Source organism: Diadema setosum, chromosome 1, assembly GCF_964275005.1.
Source record: "Diadema setosum chromosome 1, eeDiaSeto1, whole genome shotgun sequence".
NCBI classification, from domain to species: domain Eukaryota; kingdom Metazoa; phylum Echinodermata; class Echinoidea; order Diadematoida; family Diadematidae; genus Diadema; species Diadema setosum.
In genome coordinates this window covers 2,548,235-2,563,200 of record NC_092685.1, presented here as the reverse complement: position 1 = coordinate 2,563,200, position 14,966 = coordinate 2,548,235, and the positions used below count along the sequence as shown (strand labels likewise).

General features: G+C 40.7%; 1 protein-coding gene across 1 annotated transcript in view; it reads left to right on the top strand.

Annotated features, from left to right (window-relative positions):
* LOC140233175 (dual E2 ubiquitin-conjugating enzyme/E3 ubiquitin-protein ligase BIRC6-like) overlaps positions 1–14,966 on the top strand; it is a 66,611-nt gene that overhangs the window by 29,941 nt on the left and 21,704 nt on the right. The window contains exons 26-37 of the mRNA XM_072313295.1: positions 295–465; positions 1,394–1,563; positions 2,352–2,423; positions 5,765–6,001; positions 6,258–6,441; positions 7,081–7,326; positions 8,860–9,827; positions 10,493–10,629; positions 10,957–11,864; positions 12,994–13,221; positions 13,737–13,934; positions 14,271–14,598. Coding sequence (XP_072169396.1) covers positions 295–465; positions 1,394–1,563; positions 2,352–2,423; positions 5,765–6,001; positions 6,258–6,441; positions 7,081–7,326; positions 8,860–9,827; positions 10,493–10,629; positions 10,957–11,864; positions 12,994–13,221; positions 13,737–13,934; positions 14,271–14,598 — 3,847 coding nt within the window. The remainder of the gene's footprint in view (positions 1–294; positions 466–1,393; positions 1,564–2,351; positions 2,424–5,764; positions 6,002–6,257; positions 6,442–7,080; positions 7,327–8,859; positions 9,828–10,492; positions 10,630–10,956; positions 11,865–12,993; positions 13,222–13,736; positions 13,935–14,270; positions 14,599–14,966) is intronic.

Below are 14,966 nucleotides of genomic sequence, written 5' to 3'. Positions count from 1 at the left end.
TTCTGGGAATAAGGCAGAAATAAAATGAAACATACTGAAATCTGAAATGTAAGAAACCTGCAAAATGAAATAAGACTACTCACTTGGCTGACATCAGGGGGGTGTTTCATCAACGCTTGTCAGCGCCGACAACTGTCGGTGCTGACCAATTTCAGCAAAATCCTTGGTTTTGATTGGCTGAGATGCTCTGGTCACTGACTGTTACTATGGTGATTTAAGTTGTCAGTGCCGACAAACGTCGATGAAACACCCCCCAGAAGTCTGAATTGTCTCTTTTTCCATATATCTGTTCAGGTTCCTTGGACCTCCCTCTGGTGGGATGGGTGCTACTCTTCCTGTCCCGTGTGCTTGACCACAGCAGTGGTGGTCAGGGGTCTGCCTCTTCCCAGGAGGGCTCCCAGGACCCTGATGCCCCGGCTGGAGCAACTGCAGCGCCTACCAAGGCTGACAATACTCAGGACAAACGTGAGTAACAGCACATACCAAATGCTTCTCTCGTCAGCTTTTACATGGGGGAAGTGGGTCAATATATTGTAGAATGTTGCTGTGAAGTGCACAGAATGACAATGATTTCCTACAGTAACTACTTTAATCAAGCATTTGTGGCAAATTTAGATTGTCAGGGCCCTGTTTTATGAAGAGTTAAAATCGATTATAAAGTTGATTTCAACTGTAAGTCTATGGCAGACTGTGTGGTAAGGAAATTTAAAATCAATTTTATCTTTTGATAAAACGGGGCCCAGGTGTCCCAAACAGATCTTACTGGCTTACAGAGGATGTTTGTCGATTATGATGCTATGCCGAAACAGTGGCAGTTTTGGTGTAATAAACATTGGAAGTAGATAAACTGTTACAGACATTGCCATGAACATAGCAGCAGTGTAGGGAATGAAATACAAGATAATGACATGTCTGATTTATGCAAAAAATGAACCAGCTCAGATGTTGATAGTAAAAAGTGGATAGTCTTCACATATCTACTTAAGATCTGCTTGAAGATGACTGGATATAAGGAGAGAGAATGAGGTATGTTTGTGGAGAGATAAAGAAATGCTGTATATGCCATATATTTAGCGAGTCCAAATTTTCGCGAATTGGGACTTCCAAACGGTTTCGCAAGTGATTGAATTTGCGATTGTGAGTACTGAACTGCACAGAGAAATATATGTGTACATCACATTTGTATCGGGACTACAGTCAATATTTTCGCTTGACTTTAATTTTGCGAATTGCACCTGACTCTCGAAATTCAGGAAAATAAAAACCTCACGAAATATTCGGCGTATACAGTAGCTGATTGACAGATAGACTGATAAATAGGTAGTTGGGTAAACATTTATAGCAAGTGATATGTGTAAGAAGAAAGCACATCTTGTTTTCATTGTGTCCTTAGCTCCAGCCTGCAGTGAGACCAATCGCTGGGACTTCTTGACAAGCCAGCTCCAGGCTCCAGGACGCAACTCCCACCACTCCAGCCAAGGTAGCTCCAAGAGCTTGGTCCGCGGTGCCAAGAAACAGATCCAGTCTCACAAGGACCTGCTCTACGACATCAAAGGTGGCAAGGTACGTCTTCCGCAGGGAGAGCTGTCTCCATAGCAACCCCCATAAAGCCTTGCAAAATGCGACATCTATCCTTGTCATCAGACAGCAAACCTCATGAGCATTTCAGCTTTTTTCATTCATAAGCAGCAGCTTGACACCAATTCTTTTCTTTTTTTTTTTTCTTTAGCAAGAGACATCTTTCACAATTAATCAAGTAGCTTCAAGACTTAAGGCATAATTTTTAATAGACAAAATATAGTAATTTGTAATAAACTTTAAAGTGTGGAGGAGAAACACAGTGCTTAGCATGGTGCACATGCATAATTGTTTTTTTTTTCATCTTCACAATGAGCAATTGGATTTCTTTCCTTTGATTTTTAGTTGTTTGTACATGTATATGTTACACATCTTGGTTGTCAAGCAGATGATCATTTAGGCTTTTGTGATTAATTTGAGTGTGGAGTGCTTTGTCATGATTCCATCTTATGTTAACATGTATTTTTCATGCATTTGCAATTCAAACAATTGCAGTGCAATTTTTATTATTTTTTTATCGTTATTTTGTCAGGGCAAATATTGCTGGAAAATGCAGTGATGGTGTTTGCTGGTTTAATTGCTCTTGGTGTGTGCTGATTAATTTTTCTAAAGAGATATGGTTTGCAGTGATGCTGTGTGGCTAGATATACGAGATATTAGACTATTTGCTTGAATGGACAGCTGTTTTAATTTTTCATTGGAGCGTACTTGCAAAAAATAGGAAGAGAAAAAGTAAGCAATGCGAGGCTGGTTTTGCCCATTTTCCTTCTCAGAAGTCAAGTCAGGCCAAATATGGAGAAGATTCCAAGGGCAATCCAATATCCAAGAAGGCTCTCTGGCATCAGGTATTTAGTCTCACACTGTAGAAACGCTGTGTTTGTGTGTTCTTGAGAAATGTATACTTCAGGATTATTCACCCGTTGAGGACAAGTCCCGAGTATACTCGGGCAGGTGTCTGTGGTAAATGAGTGTTGTAGCAAAATCCGTCCGTGCTCAACGGGTTAAGAGATTATCAGTTTGTAGACCTGTAAATTGGGCCTCACACGAAACTAATATGTAATGATAAATAGTTTTAACACTTATGGTGAGTCATTGTCTAATCAAGGGAATGGAAAACTCATACATGAGTGCGCTTTTTTTTATTGTGCTGTGTTAGACAGGTGAAATGGCTATCTTAATTAAAGGGGATGGCTAGTAACTGATCAGTGGGAATCAGTGGGAATGCTGGGGGATGATTATACTAATCCTTGTGGGATTCATTTAAGAGTACACTATATATCTAATATGAGACCATTCTGAAGCAAATAATTTTCACATAATAATAGAAATATAATGTACTCTTAACCCTATTTTAACTGGGCTATTTGAGACCAAGTTTTTACGGGACCCCCCCTTCAGATCTTGGCCGCCGATTGCGCGATCGCCGCGAAATTTCACCTAAAGATAGAGCCGGATGTCAACCACAAGATTACATGGTCATACAATAGAAAATATTGCCTTTCTATTTTTATGCCTCCGCCACGAAGTGGTGCTGGAGGCATTATGTTTTCGGGTTGTCCGTCCGTCCGTAATGAATTTTGTGGACAGCGTAACTAAAAAACCTTTTGAGGTATCCTAATGAAACTTGGCATGTATGTGTATTAGGGGGTGAAGTTGTGCCTATCAACTTTTGGGTGCACATGCTCAAGGTCAAAGGTCAAAAGGTCAAGGTCAAATACATAAAATTTCATTATTTCCACCATATCTATGCAATGCTTGAAGATATTTTCTTGAAACTTAGTGTATACATGTATTACCCAATTAAGATTCTCTGGTTAAAGTTTGGGGTCATGAGGTCAAAGTTCAAAGGTCAAGAGGTCAAGTAAAAATATTAAAACTTCATTTTTTTTGCGCACCTTGGAAATTGTTTAAGGTATCTTCATGGAACATAGTATATATACATGTACTGACTGGCAGTGATTATCTAGAGAATTTAGGGTTCATGGGGTCAAAGGTCAGGGGTCAAAGGTCAAGGGCAACACTTCAAAATTTTACTGTTTCCCTTATATTTATGCAATGCCAACAGGATTATTTTTCTTTTACACTTGGTGTATGCATTTATAACCTAATAGAGATCCTCTGGAAAGTTTCTTTCTTTTCCTTTTTTTTTTTGCCTCAAAGGTCAAAAGGTCAAAGATCAAGTGAAAGTGCTGAACTAACTTTTTCCTCCATATCTCGGAAGTGGCTCAAGTTATCTTGAAACTTACTACATATTTATGCATGTTCTGCCTGACAGTGATTATCTTATGAATTTTAGGGTCAAAGGCCAGATGAAAATGGTAACAATTTACTATTCAATACAGAAATTGCACTTTTTCTCCATACCTTGAAAATTACTCAATGCATAAACATATGAATGGGTCAAAGTCAAGTTAAAGTCCTTGAATCCCCAAATACATGCTCTCCTATTCATCCAATTAAACCTAGGTCAAGCAAGGTGAACATTCAACACATTTGTGACAAACTTGTCATTTTAATATTTTGCCAATTTTGTGAAAATGTAATCACACATTGTCCACATGTACTATAGACCTATTAGGAGAATCATGCATTATGGCGGAGGCATACCAGTCGCCGGCATACCAGTCGCCATAGCGGCATTTCTAGTTAATAAATTAATTATGCAAATTTATGCATGAAATCATATTTTCACCTATAACTCCATTAAAAAGACTGAAGGATTGCTAAATTTTTGTGTCAGAATTCCTCAAGACACATCAAACAATTTTGTTGTAAAAAAATAGCACAATCAAATCAATTTCTTTTGTTTTTTATTGTTTTGTTAATTTCTTATGTATTTTATTGTTTTTTCAACCTTTTGTTTTCTATTTTTTTTTTGGCCAAAATTTGTTGCAGGCACTTTTTCAAGCTTATCTACACTAGAATTGATTAATTCCAATGATTAAAAGTTGAAATGATCTAATTTATATCAATTTAACCAAAAAACACAATTTGCATTGGATTTGCACACGATATCATGAATTTGAGCTGTTTTCGGGTTGACATGCATATGCAAAACATTACGTAACTTCAGAACGGTGTACCTGGACGTAGCAAATTTGGTCTCAAAATATGCGGGAGACTTCAATGAAAAAAGTTATGAAACGACGCGGCAGAATCTTTGCGCGTTGCGGAATCGTGGCGCGAAACGTCGAGGGGGGGGGGGTCTCTTTGACCCCCCCAGTTAAAATAGGGTTAAATGACTCCCACAAGGATTGGAACAATCATCCCCCAGCATTCCCACTGATCAGTTACTAGCCATCCCCTTGAAGTATGTTATTATTTTATAAATTCATTGTCCATCAGCTAACAATCTGATACTGAATGAATTTCCGGTTGTACAGAACAAGCATTGTGTATTGATGATCAAAAGGATACTTAGTGATCACTTACAAACTTAAACTTCATGGATATAGAATGCATGCTTCATGAAAACTTTCCATGTAGTTCATAATTTGGAAAAACGGTGTGTCTTGTGTAAACACACATAAAAGAAAACTTGCTTTTGCTTTGCCAGCAAACTAAAAATATCTTTTAAATTGTGATATTGCTGTTGTTGTGTCATTGGGGATAAATAACAAATGAATCAGAACAACACTCTCTTTTCATGTCATGGTTTGGCTTTATTCATGCATTCATTGAAAGAAATTAACACATAAAGCAAAGCTTTGCTGCCTTATAGTCTCACAAAATTCATGTCATATCTTTGCTTTGTTATGTTTTGTTTTTCATTTCTTGCACAGACATTTAATCTATATAATCTAAAGTGATGATGGAAGAAAGTCACTGCATACTTGTTTCCTTCTTCACTTTTCCCAGAGCATTTCCTTATTCACATCTGTAGGCAATTGTCAATTCACTCATCATACCTCCTTCATTATCCATAAATGCATTTTGTCAAAGGTAGTCTTTTCAATTGCAGTGTAAATGATCTCATACTTGGTCATGAGTCAATAAAAAGGCTTCAAAATTGTTGAATACTTTACTCTTACAAATGATAATGCCAGACCTCTATCCAAATGGAAATATGAATTCAGCCTCAGTTTGTAATGTCTATTGTTGTCTCAAATATTCAAGCCTATTTAGAAATTTCTAATTGGCTATCAACACTTTGTAACACATTTTTAATCTTGGAAACTGTACACAGGAATGTCGCAATGTCCTACGTGCTCGAATGCTGGCCCGTAACGCCCGAAGCCTACGGGCAGCGCAGGGTCAGAGCAGCAGTGGAAGTGTGGACAACAGCATGCTTGCTTCTATGGATCTGTGTGCTACAGTCTTGCTGTCTCGAGACAAGTGTATTCCTGTCGTCCAGGGGCTTGTGAGACTCCTGTTAGCCATGGATTTCACCTGCCATGTTGATCTGTTCCTGGTGACCTGCAAGGTAGGAAGATATATTTGTGTTTCATAGTTGGAACGAAGAGTGTGATTTTTACAACCATCATACAAAAATATTTCAAAATGCAATGTATACTACAAGTTTGTGAGGGCCCTATGACACTATAGGAGCAGTTTTGGTACTATGGGGCTGCATGTGGGTAATTGTTTAATTTATGCCCCTGATTTTAACCGCTTAGATTCAGGGATTCATCAAATGAGCTATATAATGTGTCATGTTGCCTCTCCTGTGATTCTATTAGGTGCTGGCCAGGCTAGCCAATGCCACCCGTCCGGCCATCACACTGTCCGAGATGCTAAATCAAGACCAGTTGATTCAGCTTGTCTCCAGGTTTTGCAGCAATGAGTACTGCTCAGGGAGCTCTTCATGGGGTGGACCCTGGCCCTCCCATGCCATCACATGCCTCATGCTGGATGTACTAGAAGGTGAGTAGGAGCTCTCTACAAAGCTAGGCTTAGTCCTTGAAGAAGGGGGCATCTATACAGCTCTCTGTCGTATTGTGAGAAGACTCTGGACTTCTAAATTGAGGATCCCACGTTAGAATCTCACTCAAACTGTATTTGCCTGGGCAAAATGTTTATCAACTGTGATACACTTAACCCCTTATGTGTAATGAATACATGGCAATGTTTGTTTGATAATAATGGCAAGGCCATCAGGGAACAATGCTTATAGTAGAGAGTATTTCGCAGGTAAATACTGCCATATTAATTGCTTGTGTTCAGAGTCATTCCTGGATTTTTCAATTTGTGCATATTGAAATGCTGGTGGTGCCAATATCATTTCTATTTGTTACAGTAAAGATAGATTTTGTCACTACTAATGCAAGTGGGTGCAAAATTTTAATGTGCTGTTGCACACTGTTTTCGGTGTGAAATGCACTAGTATGTATGACATATGTAGGGAAGTAATATTTGCGATCATGTTTCTTTTGACATAAGTGGTATAAATCTTGTAAAAATGACAGCTTGATGCTGCAGTAAGAGAAAATTATTTGAGAACAATGAAACCTGTGTCAGTAGTTGAGTATAATCTGATTTTGTTTGTGATTGCCAATCTTCCAGGGGAAAGAATGTTTCCCTATGTAGAGGAGCCAGCTGGTGCCACTGGTGGTGCTGCCTATGCCCCACCCGCTGGAGCCCAGGGTGCTGACCCAGACCTGCTTCCTGATGCCCTGAGTCGCGGGTCAGAGAACGCCATGTCTGATGCCGATGCAGAAGCGAACAGCGCCATCGGTGGCGAGTATGACTCTGTAGGAACAGGAGCGGAAGGAGAGGATAACGAGGGCCTGGAGGAACCACTCATCATAGGTGAGGAGGTTGCTGAGATGATTGTAGCTGTTGGTTATTGATGTAATAAGTACAGAATGAGAACACAGAATTGCCCCTGTCTCCCTGATTCTGCAATAGTCTCCCTGAAGGAGTGTGCAGTTTTGTGACAAGAGAATATAAAACCCTCCCCCATCTCCTGGATGAGAAATTATTTGAGATACATGTCACACACAAATATCTCCCTGTTTACTCTTTGGAACCTACTACTTAACTACTTAATGAACGCATCGGAGATCAAGTACTCAATGCCATGCCTATTATGTCTGTCCATCATACATCGGTGTCTGCACGTGCAGCTATTTCATGCCCGATATCTTTTGTAATGCAATCAGTATACTGTACGAGCTGAAATTTTCGCGGTGGTTTTATTTTCGCGAATTGCCTTCGAACCGCGAAAATAACAACACGCGAAAATAACAACGCGCAATTAACTAAGTTCAGTTAGACTCTCGTAACCGCGAAATTAACAACACGCGAAAATGTCCTCCAAGTAGCAATTCGCGAAAATATCTGTACGCGAAAATTTCAGCTCGTACAGTAATTCAGAGGTCTTTTTCTGTGTGGACAGATAGTCTCAAGGAACTTTAACCCTAATCAGGCTGGGCTTTTTTGGCTATGCTATATCTGGGGGGGGGGGGGGCGGATTCCGCCCCCCCTTCAGATCTCGCCTATGGAACGCGTGATCGCGCCGAAAATCGGCACACGCGACGCCCGCGACGTATACTATCAAAATGTATGGTTGCTTTCTCCGAAAAATTGTTCTTATATTTCATATTAATTAATTATAGTAATTTATGCATAAAATCAGTTTTGGGCTCTAAATCACTTATTAATGCTCTAATTAAGCTAATTTCTTTTTAAAAATGTTTCTTGTATCATTCTCCTGAGACATAGGATAAAAAAAAATCTGTATCGAAATCAATTTCTTATGTATTTGATTGTTTTTTTGAATTTCTTATGTATTTCTTTGTTTTTCGACCTTTTGTTTTTGTTTGTTTTTTGGCCAAAATTTGTCACAGACATTTTTCGAAGCTTTATTATGCTAAAATAAATTAATTTTATCCATTCTAAGTCAAGATATGAATTTTTATGTGAATTAATTGAAAAAACACAATTTGCATTGGATTTGTACACAAAATCACGTTTTGGAGCAATTTTGGGGTTGACAAATTTTTTTCGAACTGGCGTCGCGTCAAAACGGTACGCGCGGGCGCAACAATTTTGGTGTCAAAAGTTGCGCGATACTTGAAAGAAAAAAGTCATGAAACATCGCGGCGGGAGCTTATCGCGCTGCGAAGATATTGCGCGAAACGTCGAGGGGGGGCGGATTCCGCCCCCCCCCCCCCAGCCTGATTAGGGTTAATCTTCGAAACCTCCATGATTTTAATGTGTGAGTGTTGGTAGTCCTAGAGACCATCATTTTGAAGTGATTACTTTTACATTTGTATTGTAAACTTATTTTCCAAGTCATTGAAAAAATGTTGTTATATCACTGATCTGTTGAATCCGCAGATGAGCTGAGTACTGATCCTGAAGGTGGTGTTGATGTTGGCAGTGACCCACTTGGGGACTTGTACAAGTACCAGATGGATGCTCTGTTTGGTTCTTGGAAGACAGGAGCTGGCATAGCCTATCCAGAGAACACTCCCAAAAAGCCTGTCATCAAGGGTATCGGTGGTACCTTGGTGGATCCAGTGGGGAAATTCCCTGCAGCAGCCCTTCTGGCTTATGCTAAGAAGAATCGAAAGGACAAGCTGAAGATTCTCGTCAGAGGGGATGGAAAAGGCGAGGGTTCTGGGTCAACCTTCACCCCTCGCATGTCGAGTGCAGTCGATGCAAGGCTGGACCAGGATTTGGAGATGGGGGCAGAATGGTTCCTGAAAGTTTCCACTCTGATGGAAGCAGAGACGGTCAGCCAGACATTCACCAGTCTTCCACCACCTCCAGCATTTGCTCCAGAAGCAGAGCCAGAACTAGAACCATCAGACGTTGGACAGACTGACGATGATCTGGCAGCCAGCAGAGCTATGAGTGGAAGTGGCAACCTCCATCCCTCCGCCAGGTCCTCCAAAGACCTCATCTCAGCGTGTTTCCATCACCTGTTTGCAAAGCTGGAGACGGGACACATCCGAGTACATTCCCTGCTCCAGCTGTGGCTCACTGTCAATGAGGGTAGTGTCACTGACTTACAAGGTAACACCAGCCACTTCAATGACTCCAGGGTGCCCAGCTATCCCCTGGATAAGCCCTCCATTAGCCACCTCCTCTCCACTCTGAGGAAAGAGAGAAATCTCAGTGTATGGACTTGGTGTTTAGCCTTCAGGGTTTTGACTGTCCAGATAAATACCAGAGGTTCCACTAAGGAAGCTGTCTCGATAGCAAACTCCATTGTCAACGATCCCAACATGTTCCACGCCATTGTCAAGTTCCTGTCTGGTGGGTCTTTCCAGGGCCGCAGATCAGGACACCAAGATTTCCAGGTTTGTCATTTTACTTCATGTATGTCCAGAGCAAATATCCAGTATAAATATCTACTTCATATAATCAATGTATATCCAAGTTATGAGATCCTGTGTACAAGAGAGTAAAACATTGAAAATAGATTAGTAATATATTAGTAATCAGTAATTTTCTTTGGCCAGGGAAAACAGGCAGAATATGAAAAAGTGGAACTATAAGACAATCTGAAGTTTGCTTATTGTTTATGTACAAAGTCGTTGGCAGTGCTCAATTTCTGCTGTTCAGCCAGTGTAAAACAGAATTTCAGATTTTTTTGAAACAGGGTAGGTCTTATTTCAAATGGAAAATTGCTGTCTCTGGATAGAAGTAGATAAGAATTAATTAAAAGCTGTGAATTCTGATTTCAAATTATATCTAACAAATTGATATCTTAGAATGGTTGTTATCTCACAACATTAATATAATCCTTATAAAGGACTTAACTATGCATATCTCTTGGGTTTCAGTTTGCACAGCCATGTTACATGTATTTTGCTAAGCCATGTTACATGTATTTTGCTATGTGTTCTCTTTTGACCGAGAGGATTTGTGCCGCCTTATACTGTTCGGCAAGTTTTCTCCTGTCTTTTCATCACATCTGTAAACTCTTAACGCTTGATGTTTCGTTTGTTCCTTTGCTGGCCAGGTTGGACCCACAGTGACCCTAGCCTTCCATCAGCTCCTTCTAAGGTTGCACCTGAGAGTCTTCTCAGGACCTTCATCAGGGGCCAAGGCTCTCAAAAACCTCCTCCTCAGAGTGGTGCAGACCCTGGTACAGCCAAGGTAAGTGGCTGCCATCCTGTGAGAATTGATGTGCTTGCTTGCTTGCAGGATTATCACCAAAATACAATGAACACTGTCATGCTGGTATGTGAATGTATTTCTTTAATGGTAGGTAGTTACTTTGTGGTAACTTGGTTATATGATATCATGGTTAATCATTCGTAAGCATTATATGTTTTAGTCTTTATTGTATTGTGAAAAATGTGCTATGATTTTACTTAAATAAAACAAAACATTCATGATTATCCTTGATATAATATGTTTTTCCACTCAAATAAGAACTAAATCACTTTTGTTGTTGTTTTTTTCTGTTGTGTGTGTATTTAGAGAGGCCATTCATGCTGGTGTAGGACCTCTAGATGCTCAGATCACCTTCCTGGAACTCATCCTTGAGCAAACCTTCAGCTCCACAGACCTTGGCAGCATAGCAGCTATGGTGGACAACATTGCCCTACTCATCTACGAGCATGTCATTGATGGGAGCGGTGTCTCCCAAGTGAGCAATGACACCAATGGTTCCTCCAAAGCCAACCTGGCCAATGTCCTGGCTGGCAAGCTGAAAGGAAGCGCATCCAGGGTGTTGCAAAATGAAAACAGTCGGGAAGCACTCATGTGTGGACTCTTGCAGTTGGTGAATGAACTCCTCAAGATGACAGTCTCCCCTGATCCATTTGGTACATCTGTTTGGTCTCCTGTAGCAGGTAGGGGCTCGCTTCATAGTGGAGGCGTGGCCTATCCAACCCCGCTGACGTCAAACCTGATGCCAGCATCGATGAGTGATGATGATAAGGAGCGCAATGGAGATGCTGGACTCTCTGCAGCAGCCAGCAATGCATTTGCATCATCATGGTCATCCAACACACCACCTCAGTCCTCGGCACCCGTACGTTTGGCAGACCTGGTGCTAACCAACAAGGAGACCATTTCCAATCTCCTGTATGCTTTGGGTCACTCCAGCAGTATGGCCATGGCAGCCATGCTGAATCCTGGCTTCTTCTCCCAGGGCTCTGAACCCCTTCTGGGACCGGAGCCAGTTTCCATTGGAGATCACATCTTCCAGATCCTAGCCACCCTCAACAAGGAGGCATCCCATGTGAAGATTGTCCTGCAGGCCATCCTCTCCTATCTCAACAACGTGAATGGAAGACGAGGGGAGATCCTGTCAGAACCGCTGCTGTGGTACACACTCAGTGTCCTCAGTAGCCCAGCTGCCATGGACTCCATGCATGAAATAGGTATGACTTGACTGACTGACTTATCTGCCAGTCACACTTACTATTTATGTGACTGTGAATGATGCCATGATGTTTTGAAGAATTTGTCACACATTTGATTACAAAAGTTATTTGACATTAACCCTAAAGGGGCCGGGCTTTTTTGGCTATGCTCAGACCGGGGGGGGGGCTCGGACATCGGTGGTGTGATCGCGATGAAATTTTGCATGCGTGGGACCCGCATCATAATCTACAAGATTGTGTTATAAGATTTTTTGAAACAATCAATTTCTAATTTTAATTAATTAATTATGCAAATTAAGCTCAAGGTGATATTTTAGCTTAATTAAAAGCATTGAGAGTCTAATTTTTGATCTGTAAATCTGTTTTAGCATATTCAACAATTGTACATCACAAAAACTTCCAAAACTCATTTCAATTCTTATGTATTTTATTGTTTTCAGAATTTCTTATGTATTTCTTTGTTTTTCAACTTTTGTTTTTTCTTTGTTTTTTCATTGGAAATTGTCACTGACCACTTTTCTACCATAATTAGCACAAAATTAATCAATGAAAGTGATTAATTGTAAAAATAATCAGGTTTTTATGCCTTTCATGACAGAGCACTGTTTTCCATAGGAAATGTACACAAAATCACAAAATTGTGCCCGTTTTGGAGCGACATTCCGTTACAAAAATGGGCGTGGCTTCGCAAAAGTATGCGCGGACGTTGCAAATTTGGTCTCAAAAGTTGCGCGAGACTTGAACGAAGAAAGTCAAGAAGCCTCGCGATGAGGCCTTCTCGCATTACAGAATTATAGCGCGAAACGTCGAGGGGGGGGGGGCGGATTCCGCCCCCCCCCCCCCCCCCCCCCCCCCCCGGCCCTTTTAGGGTTAATGAACAATAGAGAAAGTTGTCACCTTAACCCGTTGAGGACGAGCTGATTTGTTATAACATGCATTTCCCATAGACACCTGTCAGTATTCTCTGGACTAGTCTTCAGTGGGTTAAAATGAAGTATGGAAATCATGCAGTACACATTTTGTGATTTTCACCATGAACCGAGTCTCTGCACATGATTTTGATTACACCATCCTATCATTTCCCAAGAGTGTTCATTGTGACACTGTTTTCTTCTCATTGTTTTAGGAGGCATTGAGATACTGTGCACAAACCTGGTCAACAGCAGCCGAGCCAGCATTGACCCCAACCCCAGCATCATCTCTCCCATCATGCAACTGACCTACCCATCTCGGCCGACGGCGGCTAACAGTGTGGCCAACTCTAATACCAGCTCTGCACCGGGCTTCACCAAGAGGGCGCCATCTACTGCTGATGAAGAGAGTGTAGAAGGACTGACAAATTTTGCACCCTATGGTACAACTTTGACAACTTTGATGCTTTTTATTGCTCAGGAATTGTAAAAGCATATGTTGAAAATAGCATTTGAAGACATAGTAGATTCTGTATTTACAATTAAAATGATGAAAACCTAGAAAAGATTTGATTACTAAAATCAGACTGAGCTAATTTTATCTCAAAATATACAAATTGTAATTGCTCTAAGTTTTGATATGTAGATTACAATCCACATCAGTATCGTATATTGAGCAGTGTTTCTTGGAATTTCAGTAAAAATGTTATTTTGCAAGTACCCTAGTACATGTTGTTACTTTCAAGTCACCCTGAAATATGTATGGTTTCCATTATGTCATGATTCTTATTCACAAGCTTGCATCCAGTATTGTGTATATTCTCAAATGTGGATAAGATGTGAATACGTTATACATGTATATACATTATCTATAAACATGTGTGACTTTGTATGAAATTATAAACATGATGTACTGACTGTTATCTTTCCCCATTGTTGTTTTACTGTGTCTGTTTAGGTGTGATAAGCTGCAGCAACATGACCACTCGGCCAGCGGAGTCCCTCCTTCTACCCACCCTGTCCAACCGGCGCAGCAGGCAGTCATGGGCCCACACCTTCTCTTCTGAGGAGACATGGTGTGACCTTACCATCACCCTTCCATGTGCTGTGGTGCTAGAAGAAATTCACATTCTACCGCATGTCACCAACCTAGCGAGTAAGCAAAAATGGGATTATTTTTGTAGCATCAGAAAATAATCCACTGAGATTTATTATGGTACACCTATGTGAAGGAGAACAATTTTTGTTACTTTTTAGAAATGTGATAGATACGGAAGTCAAACTTTGTGATGCCTTTAAAGGTGATATTGCTTCAGGTGAACCAGGCTTGTCAGGTTGTTTGTGTTATGCAGTTGTCATAATAATTTGTGAGATTTGCAGTTGTCATAATAATTTGTGAGATTTGCAGTTGTGCTAAGATGTTTGTATTAACTGTAAGTCTGGGAATATTGGTGATACATTTTTTTTTTTTTTTCCGGTTTGAAATCAACAGCATGTCCATCAGCAGTCTCTATCGAGATCAGCCCCAGTGGCTCCACTCCAGTGCCCGTCTGTCCTCCCCTTGCTACCAGTGGCCTTACCTCCATCAAGCTCAGAATGCCAAACCCATCAGTCACGTCGTCCGTCTGCCTGCAGCTGAGGCGGCCCAGAGAGTCCAGTCTCATGGCTCTGACTCGGATTCGACTACTTGGGACTACAGTATTTGGGGCCAGTTCCACAAGTGGAAGTGGTGGTGTTGGAGGGGGTGTAAGTCACCCATTGAGTGGCTTCCTGGGAGCCTCAGGCCATCAGATGGCAGAGGATGAAGCAGTGAGAGGAAGGTAAAGAAGACATATTTACTTGTGATCACTCACATTGAGCTCTTGTTCATGTAGACAAGGAAAGTATTAATTTTCAGTGGCTGTATGTGTGGTTTATACTTAAAGGCTGCGTTGATTGTTATGAATACTGGCAGTGATGCAGATGATTTGAAACACCACTAAAAGCATTCATGGTTTATGAATTAATCACAGATATAAAGCACTTGGTTTATCGCTTAATCATGATGGGCAAGCTTTCCTTTCGAATAAAATTTATATCCTATATTATATTACTAAACAGCCAGTCTGTTGTGTAAAAGAGCGGTTGATTTAATTAAACACTCTCAAAAGGAGACGGCTCTTTTCAGCCAAACTTGAAATTACTTTGT